Below are 16,841 nucleotides of genomic sequence, written 5' to 3'. Positions count from 1 at the left end.
TCAATTCCTCTGTACATTTTGATCTGTTCATGAAGGAGAAAATCCATGGAATTCCAGATTATCATCGATCGGGGATCGTTCCTACGATCTTCAATGCAAAGTATGGGCGTATCAATTGTGATAATATGTACTTTACTAATGGGTCCTCTATGAATGAGTCCACAGGATTTGGAGTGTTCAACGAATTTTTTAGCACCTCCCACAGTCTTCAGAATCCTTGCTCAGTGTATATTGCTGAATTGGCAGCAATACACTGGGCGCAGGACAGCGTCGCCTCACGACCTGTTGAACACTATTACATTGTAACGGATAGTCTTAGCTCTGTCGAAGCTATCCGTTCAGTGAGGCCGGAAAAGCACTCGCCGTACTTCCTTGAGAGAATACGTAAAATTTTGAGTGCTTTAACCAGACGCTGTTATGTCATTACCTTTGTCTGGGTCCCTTCACATTGCTCAATTCCGGGTAATGAGAGGGCTGACTCATTGGCAAAGGTAGGTGCAATTGAAGGCGATATTTATCAGCGTCAAATCGCCTTCAATGAATTTTATTCTTTAGTCCGTAAAAATACCATCGCTAACTGGCAACGTAAGTGGAACGAAAATGAATTGGGTCAGTGGCTTCACTCGATTATCCCTAAGGTTAGCCTCAAACCATGGTTCAAAAGTCTGGACTTGAGTCGGGACTTTATTCGCACCTTCTCTCGACTCATGTCCAATCACTGTTCGTTAGACGCGCTACTCTTTCGTTTTAATCTTGCCGATGGCAATATCTGTGCTTGTGGCCAAGGTTACCACGACATCGAACACGTTGTTTGGTCGTGCGAGGTGTATCTTGTTGCCAGATCGAATTTAGAAAACTCTCTTCGGGCCAGAGGAAGACAGCCCAATGTGCCGGTGAGAGATGTGTTGGCTCGGTTAGACCTTGATTACATGTCCCAAATATATGTCTTCCTAAAAGTTATCGATCTTCGTGTGTGATTGTCCTTATATCCTTATATTCTCCTTTTCCTTTTCCTTCGCGAGAAAGCAAATCCCTTCTAACTAACAATAGAATAAGGTGAAATGTAAATACGTATTAGATATAAGATAGGCTTAAGAATTGAGTATGATGAATGTGAGTGCGAATGTGAGTGTGAACATTGTCAACATATCCTTATATCCCTTCCTTTTCCTGAAAAAAAAATGTCACCCTTCTAAACTCGAGCAAACCGCGAGTAATCGATTCTCTACTTCATTAACACTAGAATTAATGAAAAATGTTTATATATACTTGTAACAATACAGATAGGAGTTTGGCTCCTTTAAACTTATGTAACTGAGCCTGTAAAAATAAACGATGTAATAATAAAAAAAAAAAGTATCTTCGGGAACTGGGACCGACACTGATATTGTGCAAACGCTCTTGATGTGCACTGAAAGAAAAGTGCAGCAAGAAGAAATCGGGGCTTAACGAATGTTTTTATGAAATCCTGCGCGAGGAAACGGTTGTACTATGCGAGCATCAATAAATCGTCGAGATAGGTAATTCATTGAGTTTGAAATTTTAATTCTCTTTATCTAGAAGACAAAGAAAGCCGGAAGAAATAAACTTTTGCGTCAAATGAATCAAAGCTAATGAGACGGCTACGAGAAGTTGAAGCAAAATCCCTCGAGGCTAAACGGGAAAAATTTTGTAAAACGCATGAAGGAAGTTGAAGGATCTTCAAACTATATTAATATATCCAATTTCATATCTTTTACGACACTTCTCAGAGAGATGTTCAAAAATTTCATTGTTGTAGCTAATTTAATATTTTATTAACTACAACCACAAAACTAGAAAAAAAAGCTTGCTGGTAATCACCAGTCTACATCCGGAATTTTTCTGTAAAATTACTGGGAAATCGGGGATTTTTTTTCCGGGTTTTGAGTCGACACTCTGTGTTTATGAGCAGCTATTTTCGACAAAGGAATATGGAGATCTGTTCAATACAAGCAACGCAATTTGTATCAAAAATAACTAGTAGGAACTATTTGATTGAATGTAGTTGCACAAACCTGCAGAACAAAAAAAAAGACAAAATGGCACGTTTTTCAATGCCGTTTTACAAATCAGAAACCCAGAAACCCCGTTTTTTCATGGTTACCGTAAGCATACAAAAGTAAAAAAAAAACGTTTTTCATGGTTACCGTAAGCGTAACCATGAAAAAACGGGTTTTCTTGCTCTAACTTTTATATTTAAAATTCTACACCAAAATTGTCTTCGTACGACTTTTAGAGCTTATCAATAGCATTCACCCAAAAACTCATGATTTCAGTTTTAATTTACTCAAATACAAAAAATAACATTGTTTTGAAAATCACATATTATATAGAGTGAAATATGTTCTTTCGAATTCCGTCAATAAGCATTTTTTATGTTTGCCCCAGAAAGAATAACAAACAAATGAAAAGAGCGTATTTTTTGGGAAAAAATATCAATAACATTGTGTGAATTGGGGATATTGACAAGTTACATCGCAAAAAACTTGTATTAGTAGGTTCTAAGAGTCTTTCGAAGATAGTTTGTATGTAAAATTTGAAATATAGAAGAATATATAGAAATATAGAAGAACTGTTTTTTATGGTGACCCTAACGAAACTTAGAAAAAAGGCGCTAAATCGGTCATTTGAAGAGATAGAAAAAAAAGATGTCTCGAATAACTAGGGCTATAACATTGTTGAACTATGCTTACATTCATCTGTAAAGATAAGAAAGTTATATTTTTTTATTTCATCGACAATTTTGGTCACCCTATTTTTGATAACATAAAAATGAGCGCTCTATCATATGTAACAACTTTGTCGAAGACAGTTTTTGTCTATAGAGTCGAGCTCTGAATGCTAATTTCCACTTAAATGAATCTCCTGGACCATTGGGCACTGTCATCGCGAATAGTAAGACTATCTTTCAAGTAATCAACTGTTTAAAAGACTATTAAATGATTTTTAGACGACTTTTTCATCATTAATTCAGGAAAATCTGTTAGTGGTCGTATAATCTTGAAAAGGCGTTAATAAAAAAAACATTTCAACAATCAGTCTTACAATAAAATATATAAAGTCTTGAGTTGGAACATATTTTTAGAAATACAGTAAGTTACCTGTAATTCGACATACCGAGGCAAGACTCAGGGCCTGATCACGAACATCACTACCAGTGCAGACAAAAGTCATCCTCACAGCAATAAAAAGCACAGCAACGACGGGCAACGATTTCTTCATCGCCCAGCACAACTTCTATAACGCGCAGCACAAAACACTTCCTCACGCAATGGAGAAGTTATGACGAGGCCGCAGCCGACTGAGACGAAATTATCTTCCTTGAGCAAATGTGCCGGGGCGACGCAACAATTCTATGAAGCGGCTTGGTAAATAAAAGCGGCGAGGAAACACATTCGAAATCTTCGTTTTTTCCATGTCGTACGACGAAAAGTGATATAGCTATTATATCTCGAGAACGGTTAGTCCTAGGATAAAATGTTATACATAGTTTTTGATGTAAAATCGCATGTTGATTTCATTTTGTTCGTTACTTTTCCTAAACGGTTAAGATTTTGCAAAGTATTGAAATTTCATAAATTTTTAAAAATTCATATCCTCCATATCTCTTGGTGAGTCGGACATGGCGCCACTATACGTTAAACTTTGTTAAATTGAAAAAGTTTTTAAATAAAAATATTTTAGAAAATATTGAAGGGACCATGTTTTGAGTTATAAACATTTTAAATAATTATTTAAATTATTGAATCAAATTATTTAAACGATCTATTTAAAATATTATTTTTACTAAACAGTGCGTCGATTTTCCAACAATTTTCTCATGCATCAGTTTTTAATCAGACATCCGAATTACGAGCTATGATTTGGTCAATGATTCTGGAAAGGCCCTTATAAAAAGTCGGCCGTAATTAAAATTGATCATCTGATTTTGGGTAGCTTCCTTCAAAATAAATCGGATGGTTGCGTTAAAACTGGTTGTTTTTCGGCTGATTTGGCATGGAATTGCTCCAGTTATAATCTTCTCATTGTGAGAACTGCAAATTATTTGGTCCAAGCAATTGATAATTTCGATGACGAAATGATATAAGACAACATCGTTCTTCCCATGTCATATGACAAACAGTGATATAGTATAAAAAATTTTTCGATCTAAGACAAGCATTGCGTTCAAATGATAGCGTTTGATGAGAGAGACATTCGTCCAACATATAAGAATGGATCTGTCAATTATACTGTGCGAAAGTTATTTTACACCCGAGATGAGGCTAATCTTGTAGGTCTAGTCGCGTAAAACATTAAAATATGTGGGTTGTATTTTCTGAACTCTCCAAAAATTTTAATTTTGCAAATACTGTTTTCATTCGTTCTTTACGTTCTTATTAGTTGATAAATCGGTCGTTTTGATATGATTTTTTACATCTGGTATGTTATATATCGTTCCCGGAATAAATCGCCCCAGAAAACAATTGCAACAGAAACAATCGCTCAGAAAAACTGTAGTAGACTAGAAATATTGTGGCGCAGGAAAAAAACATCATCGATATAAGACGGTCTGTGATACCGTGCGCGAGTATACGAGTTATGATTTTACGCGCTGAATCTCCAAGCCAAAACACCTATACAGTGATGCTTTTGAATTCGGACACTTTGCAATACATTCAATATCATGTTACAGCCATACCATTTTTTGCATGTTGAGTTAATGTGATTGATTAGTAACTATTGAATGATTAAGCAAAGTGTCGGGATTAAAAAGCGTTCGGATCCGAAAGCATTACTGTAATTATGGACATTTTGCATGGGTTTAGAAGGGGTGACAATGGGTCAAAGTAATAAATATTGTTTTTTTAATGAATTACTAGCTAACCCGTCAAACTTCGTCCAGCCCATTTACTTGATTAATTCTCGAGTAATGCAGAAATTTGTGTTTTATTTGTATGGCAGCCACCCCTAAGAGAGGGGGGAGGGGTATCTAACCACCATAGAAACATTCATTGCACCCTAAAGTTTCCATATGCCTAATTTGGTTTAATTTGCTTGATTAATTCTCGGGTAATGCAAAAATTTGTGTTTCATTTGTACGGCAGCCCCCTCTAAGAGAGGGGGAAGGAGTATCTTAACACCATAGAAACATTTATTGCATCCTAAAACCTCCACATGCCAAATTTGGTTTCATTTGCTTGATTAATTCTCGAGTAATGCAGAAATTTGTGTTTCATTTGTATGGCAGCCCCCCCTTTGAGTGGGGGAAGGGCTGTCTAACCATCATAGAAACATTTATTGCACCCTTAAACCTTCACATGCCAACTTTGGTTTCGTTTGATTGATTAATTTCCGAGTAATGCAAAAAATTGTGTTTCATTCGTATGGCAGCCCCCCCTTAGAGAGGGGGGAGGGGTCTCAAAATATCACGAAAACCTTCCCCGGCCCCAAAAACCCCTACATACCAATTTTCATGTCAATCGGTTCAGTAGTTTCCGAGTCTATAAGAATCAGACAGACAGACAGACATCACTCCATTTTTATATATATATATATATATATATATATATATATATATATATATATATATATATATATATATATATATATATATATATATATATATAGATGTTTAGAAATCAATTTTTCAATAAGTTTAATATAATTTGATAACACGTAAGTCTTTTGAATAATTATTTGAGTTACGAAAATAGTGTCACTCCCCCTAGAAGTGCGATGAAAATTATTATATTTGATTTTTTTTTATTAATTCTCCCGTCGATGATGTCTTCAGCCGTAATGCAGTTTCCTAGAGGAATATCAAACTTCTTTCGTCGCTTTCGTTTGAAGCCCTCATCAAATATCTCTCGTTTTGAATTGAGGAATTCCTCGATTCCTCTGTTCTTAATTTTTTCTGGTGAACTTGGAACGTGTGAAATGCTCTTTAGTGGCGGTTCCACAGTAATCGGATAAATGTAAAAAATTCTTGAATCCCGAAATCCAGTTGCTTAATTGTCTTGGCGGCTTCAGCAATCTTGGAAAATGTGGCTTTTGCAAAGTTGACGCGAAGAATGCGCTCCTTATACGTGCGAAGAGTTTACCTCAAATTTCTTTTCATAGATTCGAAAAAAGCCACCTCTAGGGTGGTGTAATGAGCGTTGAATTCGGAGAATTGCTACTTATTGTGAGTCTATTGATGCATTTTCGCATGTACATTGCTTAGTTGTATATGTTCAATATTATGCCTGACCCATTCTCACCCCCACACAGCGTAAATAAGAGATTATTTCGAAAATGTTGAAATTCCGATGTAAAAACGTTTTTGATGTTCTAAAACAACAATGATTCTCCTAGACAAGACATAAAAGAATCATTCTATGAAATATTTAACCTTGTAGTAGTTCTGTATAATATTAAGTATGGTTTTTTCTGAGATGTTATTTGATGGCTATTCGCACATCAAATTTTGATGAATTTTGAAATAATAACTATTTGTAGTACAGTTAAGCATTATGTATTGGAAGTAATGAAAATATGTCTCCTACTAAACGGTTCACGGTTCATTCAAATATTCGAATGATTTTTCTTCGTTTTTTGATCTAATCACACCGACGTTACTAATTTAATAAAATCAGATGAAAATGTTGGAAGTTATGCACAATTCAAGTAGCATCTCTAAATATAACCTCGATACGCAATCTCTCTGACATACTCTCTGACAGAGCACGGACTTTTCAAACGACTCTCGTATATAAGTACTAGTTGCTGTAGGTTCAATTTATTTACTTGTGGCTACTCATTGAATCACCCAATAAATTAGATTGTAGTCTATTTACCAGGCATGCTATTTCAGAAAACGGGCGAATTTGTTGGATATCTGCAAGGAATCTACGATGTTCATTCGGAAACACTTATATTGTGATAGAGGCACTACTGTAAGAAAAGGTTTTTGTATAGAATATACTAATTTCGATTCAGTTGCACGAGTTCGAACAAATATTACGGTTCTCCACGGTGTTATATATCCCACAAACCTACAAAGTAGGTTTCAACAGAACGGTTTCCATGGTGTTCAGTACAAATTATTCTATTTTTTAAATTATCAATTCTATTATTAATTCTTGTAAAATGGCAATGCTATGAATCATGAACGAATAGGAAAATAATAAAAGAACAGAACACAGAATAAATGGTAGTCCTATCTGTTTATTTGTGGTTTGACAACAAATGCAATTTTCTTCTTTAGTTTCATGCCTATCAGTAATTGCGGTTTTCCAATCATACATAATCGGGATGATGATCTCGAATATATCCGAAAGAATTAGTGCCAGTGTTTTCGAAGTTGAGATGGCGAAGCTGTTGTTGGAACGTGGATATAATAGTTGATGAGGTGTCCTCCAAACTTCCAAATAGCTCAGTTAGATAGTCGTCAATTTCATCGGCTTTCGGGGAACTAATTTCGCATCTCGGCTTTTCAGCAGATGCAGACGGTTGAGGTTCATTAACCGGTTTTCCAATCTTCACTATACTTTCCCAGTCGTTAGTGAAGTTCTTTTTTTTTTTGACGTAGAACTACGTCTTTCATTAAGGGTGCCAAATCTGAAAACAGGTCACGTTTTTATGAAATAAAGTTAACGTTAATAACTATTTATGTCGCGAACGGATTTTGGCGATTTACATACTAAACGAATCGGAAATTCCGTAAGATTTGTTTAATATGCTATACATTAGAATCCCCTGGTTTGTAAATGGTTAAAATTCAATTCAACTTTAAGCGTTTCCATTTTCCCATACATTTGCTCTGTCCATTTGTATGCTTTCCCGAACAGAGTTGTCAATAACGAGCAACGGAGGGGAAATCGTAGGGTTTAAAGTCTCCTTGAACAAAGGAAAAGTAGAAGAATGAAGGGGAATAATTGCCTAGAGTATAAACAGTGGATCTCGCTGAGGCAAACTTTCATTCGGCATCGGACTGTTGAGTTATCCAGTTCACTTTGCTTTCGCTGCGCTTCGATCTAAGTTTGGACCCCACCAGAGGTAATCCAACTTGGATATCGTCGATTGGTTTTTCTGTACGTTTTTCGCGTTATTCGTATCGTGTGTTTTTTTCCGCGTCATAAATAAGACGCTTCGCGTAGTGTGTGATGAGCAAGAAGAAGAGGAAGGCAGGCTCTAGCCCTGCAAAAAAAACGAACGCATTTCCAGGGGCAATAAAATTTCGAGGCAAGCGTCATCTAATGATGCACGCGTTGTTGGTGCAGTGAAAAGCGCTCGCACTGAACCGAGCCTTCGCAAGTGTGACACCGCATCGAACAACAGCGTAGTAGGCGATTTCGACGCGTCAATCGAAAATGTAAACGCCGTTACCCAGGCAGCAACCAAATCAAGTGGGTGTTACCAAGGCGCTTGTATAAATGTATAACAGGTGAAGCAACATCATCACTTCAATAAGAAGGGGATTACGGTTTGTGGAGCGGGGGTTGTTTGTTTTGTTATTGCTAGGATACGCCATTTTCACATTTTCACATGCGAGAGTAGTGGATGAGAATGAAATTCTACAAAATCATCCCTTCTTTTCCACATATATTCGCGAAAGCCGAACATAGTAGGCATCGTTCGAATAAGCGCCGTGGCAGTTTGTAGAGAGCCGCCGGCAGCTGTTTGTAAACAATACCGACAGCAATTCCAATATGGCTGAAAGTGCATTTCATATGATTGTTTCACCTGGTATATATAGAGGCGCCTTGGGTGTTACAGCAGAGTACAAGCTGTGTGGCATAATTCGGTCTTTTTCCAAGCTGTTAACTTTGTTTTCCGTCATCATAAGGGCTCCGTTGGTGCCTTTGAGGATGTATCAAGGCCTAATGGGTTTAGATTTGTGATATATTCATGTGAAGAAATATAATGAGATTTATAGAAATCGTTTACAATAGCGTGAACTTCTATAATGAATATATTCATATTTTCGGTGAATTTATTCACCTGAAGTAGAACTGCATCCAACTTTAGTGATTTCTCACCAGTGAGAAATTTACAAGCGTTTACATATGCTGAATTTATTCATGTTATATATACCTCGAATAAGTGTATTATATTTATTCTCACCCGTTTACACCTATTTTCACGTGAATAAATCCATCTATAGCTATAGATCTCCCTGCCATTAAACTGACGTTATGGCGAAGCAGGCGTTAAGATTGTGCGCCAAAAAAATAATTTGGGGAATATCAAGCATCTTGAATGTCTTAAGCCAGCGCTACACGATGCTACGAACACCCTCGAATTCTGGACGCTCGATGATTCGACGCATCGTGTAGTCGACTGACGAGCTACGAACCTCCAATGTAGAGTGTCGAATATCCGCGTTGGAAGGTAATTCGTTCGTTGTGGATTACCTTCCAACGCGAGTGACACGAGTCAAAGGATTTTTGTCATTCGTTGATTCGACACTCGATGACATTCGATACACCGCTACACGATTCGTCCGAATCTATCTTTGACAGATTGGTTTGTTTACAAATTTTAGGTGAAGGAACTGTGAAATTGATTCTCAAAGTTCAAAATATTCGGCGAAATATTGCATTCTAATAATGTTGATTTGAAGCATTTTTAATTTACAGCCCGATATCAGTACAATTGCTACGGCAGCAATTTGAAAACTCGCATCGTCATTCAGTTTCCTAACGTTTTTGATGGTAAATAAAAACAATAAACATTCGATCCAAATACTCGCCGATTGTTTGGGCCGATTGCTTTGAATCGAACATTCACTTCACCGTGTAGCAGCACATTCGTCACAACATTTGACGATTCATCGAGTCAAATGTTTGAGTCCAACATTCGAGTGAAACGTTGGACGAATCGTGTAGCGCCCGCATTACTTATTTATAAGTTATTTGGCTTCGCGTGCCAGTCGCAAAACTGCCTTCAACTAGGATTGCATTTGCGCTAAAATTGATCATGATGAAGCATTGCTACTGTTTCGAGTTTGTTATTAACAAAAAGAGTTTATTTCGTTTGTTTAGTCACCAAGAAAGTAAATGTCGTTCTGGAATTTTGTATGTGATTAGGTTTTGCTTACAGTAACAAAACCTCCTCTACTGAGGGTGACAGCTGCGCTTCTCTCGAGCATGAGAAAGTAATGCAACTTTTTTCGAGGCCAGTAATATTAACGGAAGCGTTTCTTTTGAGAATAACACAAAATGATGAGAAGTGTTTTATTCCTAGTAGTTTCAAGCCACCAATGTATGGCGACTTATATAAAATAACAGTGTAGTTCTACGTCAACAATGCGGTCGTATCTTGGACACAACCTCCTATAATTTTTTTAAATTATTAATAAGCTTACAATTTCACATCCAAAGCCACAATTTTATTTAACACGTTAAGTTTTTCGGTAGGAAAGTGCTGACTGACTGGGATTGACAATTATAAAATAATAAATTTAAATTATGAATTCATAAATTCATAAATTCATAACTTCATGAATTTATGAATTTATTCATTTATTCATTTATGAATTTGAGTTTTTGAATTTATGAATCGTTTTTTTATCTGCACTTATTTTCCGTCGCGACAAAAACATATGTTAAAAGTGCTAAAAATAATGATAAAACAAAACAAACATAAAAAATATATACATTTAAAATAATAGAGAATAAAACAAGAAGAAGGTTGTGCAGGCCACTGATCATTCAACAAGAGCCAAAGGTTGTACCGCTCTTGGCAACTCTACACGAGCTGAAGATTGTACCGCCCAGTGACCATTCTACCCTGGATTCCTCGAGTCAAGAGAGATGCACCACGATTGATATGAGGTACAGACTAGGGGGGCGTCGCTGATCAATGGTCAGTTACACCCCAATAGGAAGTATCCCGTGTCGGCCACACATACATAGTACTGGAGACTGCAACATCCCAATTATGAGATCTTTGTAATACTAACTTCGAGCCAACCGCGAGTAATCGGTTACATATTACTAACATAGTTGTAAGACAAAAATTGTCAAAATATTGGACTCCCGGCCCCGTCAGGCTAACGCCACATGTGCCTTAATAAAATATATATTTTGGAAAAAAAAACAAGAAGAATGCTTTTGCGCTCCCGGCAGCAAATAGCATTCCATCCGAAACCACATCATTGCTATCCTCGCTCCACACGCTCGAAGAAGAAGCGCAATGCAAATAGTCATGGATTCTATACAACTTAACGATTCCATTGGTAGGCTCGTAGCGAAAATAAAGCAGCGTGACGATTGTCACCTATTCTTCTTTGTGCACCGAGAATGGCCACGCTCAGTTCTGGTTAGAAATAGTTGCAACTTGCTGCCGCGCGACTATCTTCATCGTTTGTCTGCAACACGAAGAGAATATTATTTGTTTCTTCGCCTCAAGGAAGGTTTAGAGTTCCCGTGAACGTGAACGCGGACAAACACTTTTTTGTTAATAATTCATCAGTCCATATATAAAATGCGAGGAAAACATCTTGAAACGATAGGAAGAAACATTTTCTAGTTGAAAAACATGTTCAAACACAATTCATATTGATAAAAATGAATTAATTCAATATTTCACAACAATTCTGAATTTCCACCGTGGAATCGAGATGTTGGTAAACTCACCATAGTTCACCGACCTCGGTGAACGTGAACGTGAAAACAGTGGTGAATATAGACGTCATAATATTTCCACGTTCATGTTCACGTTCGAATGTCTCAAGGCATTCTGAAAATTATTTCACCGCGAACTGTAAAAGGATATGTTTAGCAATTCTCAAGTTTTCAATGAAAATTTTGATATGGATGCAATTTCAACCAATCGGATCTCTGCACGGGTTAAAAAACTTCGTTGGTTTGGGTTGATTCGTGAACAACTGTGTATTTTATCCGAATTACTTTATTGAAGATCGATGTTTATTTACTTCACGTTCACTGTCGAACTTTTAAAATGAACGTGAACGTGAACAAAATCATTCTATTCACCACGATTTTTTGAATTGTTTGTTCGCAATGTAGTTCACCGTGAAATGATCGTTCTATTCCACCGCCTGTTCAAGTTTACGTTCACGGGTACTCTAAACCGGCCTTCAGGGGGTAACGACAACTTTTATTTTTTCTTCTCCGTTGTGTGACGGGAATGACTAATGTCACCCCTGATCATTACAGGTTCAAAACGAAATGATTCGTATGCAAAGTTATATACACATCATTCCGTTTTCACCGTGAAGTGGCGCTCGAGATCAGGATCAGTGTCGCATTAATTTGGGTCCCAAACTTGATGTTTTCAAAAATATCCAATTAGAGGCGAAAATGTTCAATTAATCGTGTCACATTACAGGTCTGTCCAATTAGCTAGATGTCGAATCAGAAGTAACTTACTGTACATTCAATACACCATTGTACCAAAAGTCCGAAAATTATACATTTTCCATGAATCTACAAATATATGGGTGGTCTTATCATTATGAAACGCATTGCTTTTGCTATATTAAAAATACAGTGGAACCCCGGTTATTCACGGAATAGTCGGGCTAGGTCACCGCGGATAACGCAATAAAGGGCTAAACGTGAAGTGTAAACATGAAAAAATATATTTTAGCATGAAAACTATGCTTCATCAATACAAAAATCATTAAACTATTCATCTGTAAGGTCGTGTACACCGCGGATCATCCGCTCGCTTTCCACTGTAATCCAACAAATCAGCTTCTACTATGAACAATGATTTTTCAATTCAATCAAAACGAAGCTAATAGCCGGATAATCAATGTGCAAACTGTATAATGGACAAAGTAATTTTTTGAGTGTTTATCAACAAACGCACCGATTGGAACTTTTTTGTTCATAACTTCTAAAGGGTGTGTCACATCAAATTGCATCACGGAAAAAACGCTGTAGAAATTCGCCCAATAGACCGATCCTTTTGAAAATTTTAGACAGTAAAATAAAAACTATTAAACAACTTTTGGCATTTTCTTTTTATTCATACTCCGAGCCCAAGCCCGTATGCTCGCACCTTCTTCTTTACCCCGTCCATAAGGTTCTGTACAACGTCAGGTTGTAGTTTTTTTTGAACAGAAATCCATTTTCTCTTGAAGTCCGCCTCCGATTTGACAACTTTTGGGTTCTTTCGGAGTGCCTGCTTCATAATCGCCCAATATTTCTCTATTGGGCGAAGCTCCGGCGAGTTGGGCGGGTTCATTTCCTTTGGCACGAAGGTGACCCCGTTGGCTTCGTACCACTCCAACACGTCCTTTGAATAATGGCACGAAGCGAGATCCGGCCAGAAGATGGTCGGGCCCTCGTGCTGCTTCAATAGAGATAGTAAGCGCTTCTGTAGGCACTCCTTAAGGTAAACCTGCCCGTTTACCGTGCCGGTCATCACGAAGGGGGCGCTCCGCTTTCCGCAAGAGCAGATCGCTTGCCACACCATGTACTTTTTGGCAAACTTTGATAGTTTCTGCTTGCGAATCTCCTCCGGAACGCTGAATTTGTCCTCTGCGGAGAAGAACAACAGGCCCGGCAGCTGACGAAAGTCCGCTTTGACGTAGGTTTCGTCGTCCATTACCAGGCAATGCGGCTTCGTCAGCATTTCGGTGTACAGCTTCCGGGCTCGCGTCTTCCCTACCATGTTTTGCCTTTTGTCGCGGTTAGGAGCCTTCTGAACCTTGTATGTACGCAGGCCCTCCCGCTGCTTAGTCCGCTGGACGAATGAACTTGACAAATTCAGCTTATTGGCGACATCCCGGACCGAAATTCTCGGATCACGTCTAAACTGCTTAACTACGCGCTTGTGATCTTTTTCACTGACGGAGCATCCATTTTTGCCGTTCTTCACCTTCCGGTCGATGGTTAGGTTCTCGAAGTATCGTTTTAGTACTCTGCTGACCGTGGATTGGACGATTCCCAGCATCTTACCGATGTCCCGATGTGACAACTCCGGATTCTCGAAATGAGTGCACAGGATTAATTCACGACGCTCTTTTTCGTTCGACGACATTTTTCCAAATTTACGAAAAATTTACAGTGAAGCATGACCAACGTGATCTATACACTCTTATCTGATTATAAGCGAAAGCTGAAGATATAATTCCTAAAAATTAAATTTCTACAGCGTTTTTTCCGTGATGCAATTTGATGTGACACACCCTTTATGATCTGCTTCATGATTAAATGAGTTTAAATGAACTTAAATTCAGCAACAACACATGCCATCAGTCGATCAATGTAAAACATTTTCGTACCAAATTTAGAGCACTCAAATGGAAAAATGAACGATGATCCAAGGCCAAACACGCATCTGGTGGTAAAATAGTAATAGACAACAAACTGTACAGCGGCCGTATTCGAGGTCACATTATGTGCTCGCGGTATGGTTTCCTAGAATGAAGCAGTAAAAAAAAGACAGCACACAGCAAATATAGACATCAAGAGTAACACTGAGGTGCGCAGCCCGCTCTTTCGGCAGTACATAGTACCTGGATTTCTGTGAACTTTTGCGTCTATGGAACCACCACTCGAAGGTGTTCTCGTGATTGTCACGATCGTCATGCTCTAGTGCCGGATCGGGTGTCAATACGTTACAATTGCTACTGTGGATACGTTTTCTACTGCTGCAGAACAGGGATGAACCGCTCGAGGATTTTGTGCGCTGGCGGTGTTGTTGTTGGGGTTGTTGCGGTTGTTGCTGCAGCTGTTTGCACAGCATATGATTGCTTAAATCAGTAACCATCACAGGGGAACCGAACACCGAGTCAGACGTCAAACAGACGCATACAGAGGAGGAGTCGATATCACGATCGGAACCAGAAACCGACGAGTTTGTTTCGTGAGAACAACAGGGAGAACTTGTGCCGTTACTGTAGCCGCTTTCAGTGCAAGAATGCCGCTGTTCGAGGTGATGATCATTGTTATCGTGCGAGGCATGAGCTCGCACCGCTTCTACCGGAACATCCGGTGAGGGTTCGTCCAGTGCCTCAGTACCTTAAGGTTTTGATTTTATTTATTTTATGTAACGTAACGATGCACGATAAAACTTCAAATAATGGAATATTCTACAATTGAGATTTTAGAAGCATTTTATATGAAGTTTTGTGTAAACGTAACAAGAAAATAATGGCAACAGAAAATTGCTAAAATAATGTATTCAATTCGAATTTCACTTTGATGAAAAAAGGGTAACTAATTCTAGAAAGAATCTACCGGAAATGATTTGCAGTTTACGTTACTGCCTACTAGAAAGATGCAAGTAACTTGGATAACCAATAATAATGGTACAAAACAAATAATTGCAGCAGTTATGAAAGTTTGGTGCGAGCGATATTTTGATTTCTAGAACTCCGAAAAGAATCACAATTTTTTTCCTCTGGAAGCGATTCTTCTTCAAATCAACAAAATTTTTGTAGTAATCATATTTTCTTTAAAAAAAAAAGTAGGATCAACCCAGGTGTACTCACTGTTATTGGCCTGCAAATTCTCATAAAGCTTGTCGCGCTGGTCCTCGAGAACGTCTCCAAGATAGGCAGCAATTTTGCGTGTCGACTGCTCAACATAAGCATCTAGTTTTCCCAAATCATCGGATAGACCCACAAGCTGGTCTAGCGTGCCAACCTAAAATTATTACGGAGTGCAATAGTCTCTTCCATTGCGAGAAACTGAATTTGTTACCTTCAGGTCCGGGATGTGGAACTTATAATTCTCACAAAGATTGTTCTGTTTGTTGGTTAGATTGTTCATCGTTTCCCAGGTCTGCTGGCAGGTTTTGTCACCCGGTGCCGATATTAGCCAATACTCAGACATCTCGCGTTTGGTTTGTGCAGTTAAGCGAGGCTAACACTGAAAGTAATCTGAAAATGAAATGGATTAAACATTAATCTAGGAAATTTTGATATCAAACCGGTGAGCAATCTAAATTGTACAATGAATTTTGCACTTCTGAAAGGCGCCAACATATCAATTGATCCATAACCAGCAATTATAACAAACTTCATTATTTAATATTTAATAGTATATGGAGCCAGGGAAGGGTATCAATTATGAACACTCCCATACTTGCGCTTCTATAACCAGAATATCAATTACTTTCCTGTTGGAAATCGATAAAAGACTCGCAAAAACCATTCGCTATCCTATGTTTTGGTTTACACCGACTCCCTGAACTTATGCAACCCCCATTTGGTGCAGGCTGCCGGAAAGAGACGGCATACACACAGTGGACAAAAAATTGGTCAGCTGTTTTGACTGATAAGTCACATGACATATTTTTCTTCTGTAAAATTCACCCCGCTTATAAAATTTTGTAATGTGATATAGCACTACTTGGGCCTTAATCCGCTACCAAAAACCACAACAATTAACTAACATTGTTCAGAACAGGGACATTTAATTATTGATTTTTCACGTCATCGTAATCTTTCACGCGTAGCAACATTTCCATCGGAAAGCCGTGCATCCGACTGCATCTCGTGAGGGCCAACTAACAGAACAAACTTCCGTTCATTATTCATTTCAAACTGTACCATAATTGCATTCCGTTCTGTTTATGCGTGGACTTTTTCTGCACCACGGGTTCAATCTCGAAATGACTTTCGATTCGATCCTCGGTCAAAAACAACGCACCTTTCTTCTACAGCGAAACAATTTCGTGACGTTCACAAACAACCCTCTGGTTCCCAGCTGACTGAGGAGATGTTCAGGAGAAACTTGGCCGAGATGTTCACTCGCGGACAGAACAGGACACGGGACAGCAAGCAAAACTTCTTCAACTTCTAGCCACTACCAGATCTGCTCCACCATTATAATTCACGTGACAGACAGTGCGTCAGTGGGAAAGATTTGCTA

General features: G+C 38.2%; 1 protein-coding gene across 2 annotated transcripts in view; it reads right to left on the bottom strand.

Annotated features, from left to right (window-relative positions):
* Window positions 1–16,841, bottom strand: part of LOC129771396 (V-type proton ATPase subunit C) — a 41,548-nt gene extending 24,707 nt beyond the window's left edge. Inside the window, exons 1-4 of one of the 2 annotated variants that reach the window (XM_055774997.1) lie at window positions 16,620–16,841; window positions 15,669–15,847; window positions 15,458–15,611; window positions 14,480–14,984 (exon numbers count right to left, since the gene is read on the bottom strand). In XM_055774997.1, coding sequence (XP_055630972.1) covers window positions 14,480–14,984; window positions 15,458–15,611; window positions 15,669–15,800 — 791 coding nt within the window. In that variant the 5' untranslated portion in view covers window positions 15,801–15,847; window positions 16,620–16,841. The remainder of the gene's footprint in view (window positions 1–14,479; window positions 14,985–15,457; window positions 15,612–15,668; window positions 15,848–16,619) is intronic. The other variant, XM_055774996.1, reaches the window with a different exon arrangement.

This window comes from Toxorhynchites rutilus, chromosome 2 (assembly GCF_029784135.1).
Source record: "Toxorhynchites rutilus septentrionalis strain SRP chromosome 2, ASM2978413v1, whole genome shotgun sequence".
NCBI classification, from domain to species: Eukaryota; Metazoa; Arthropoda; class Insecta; order Diptera; family Culicidae; genus Toxorhynchites; species Toxorhynchites rutilus.
This window is presented reverse-complemented; position numbering and strand designations above follow the sequence as displayed.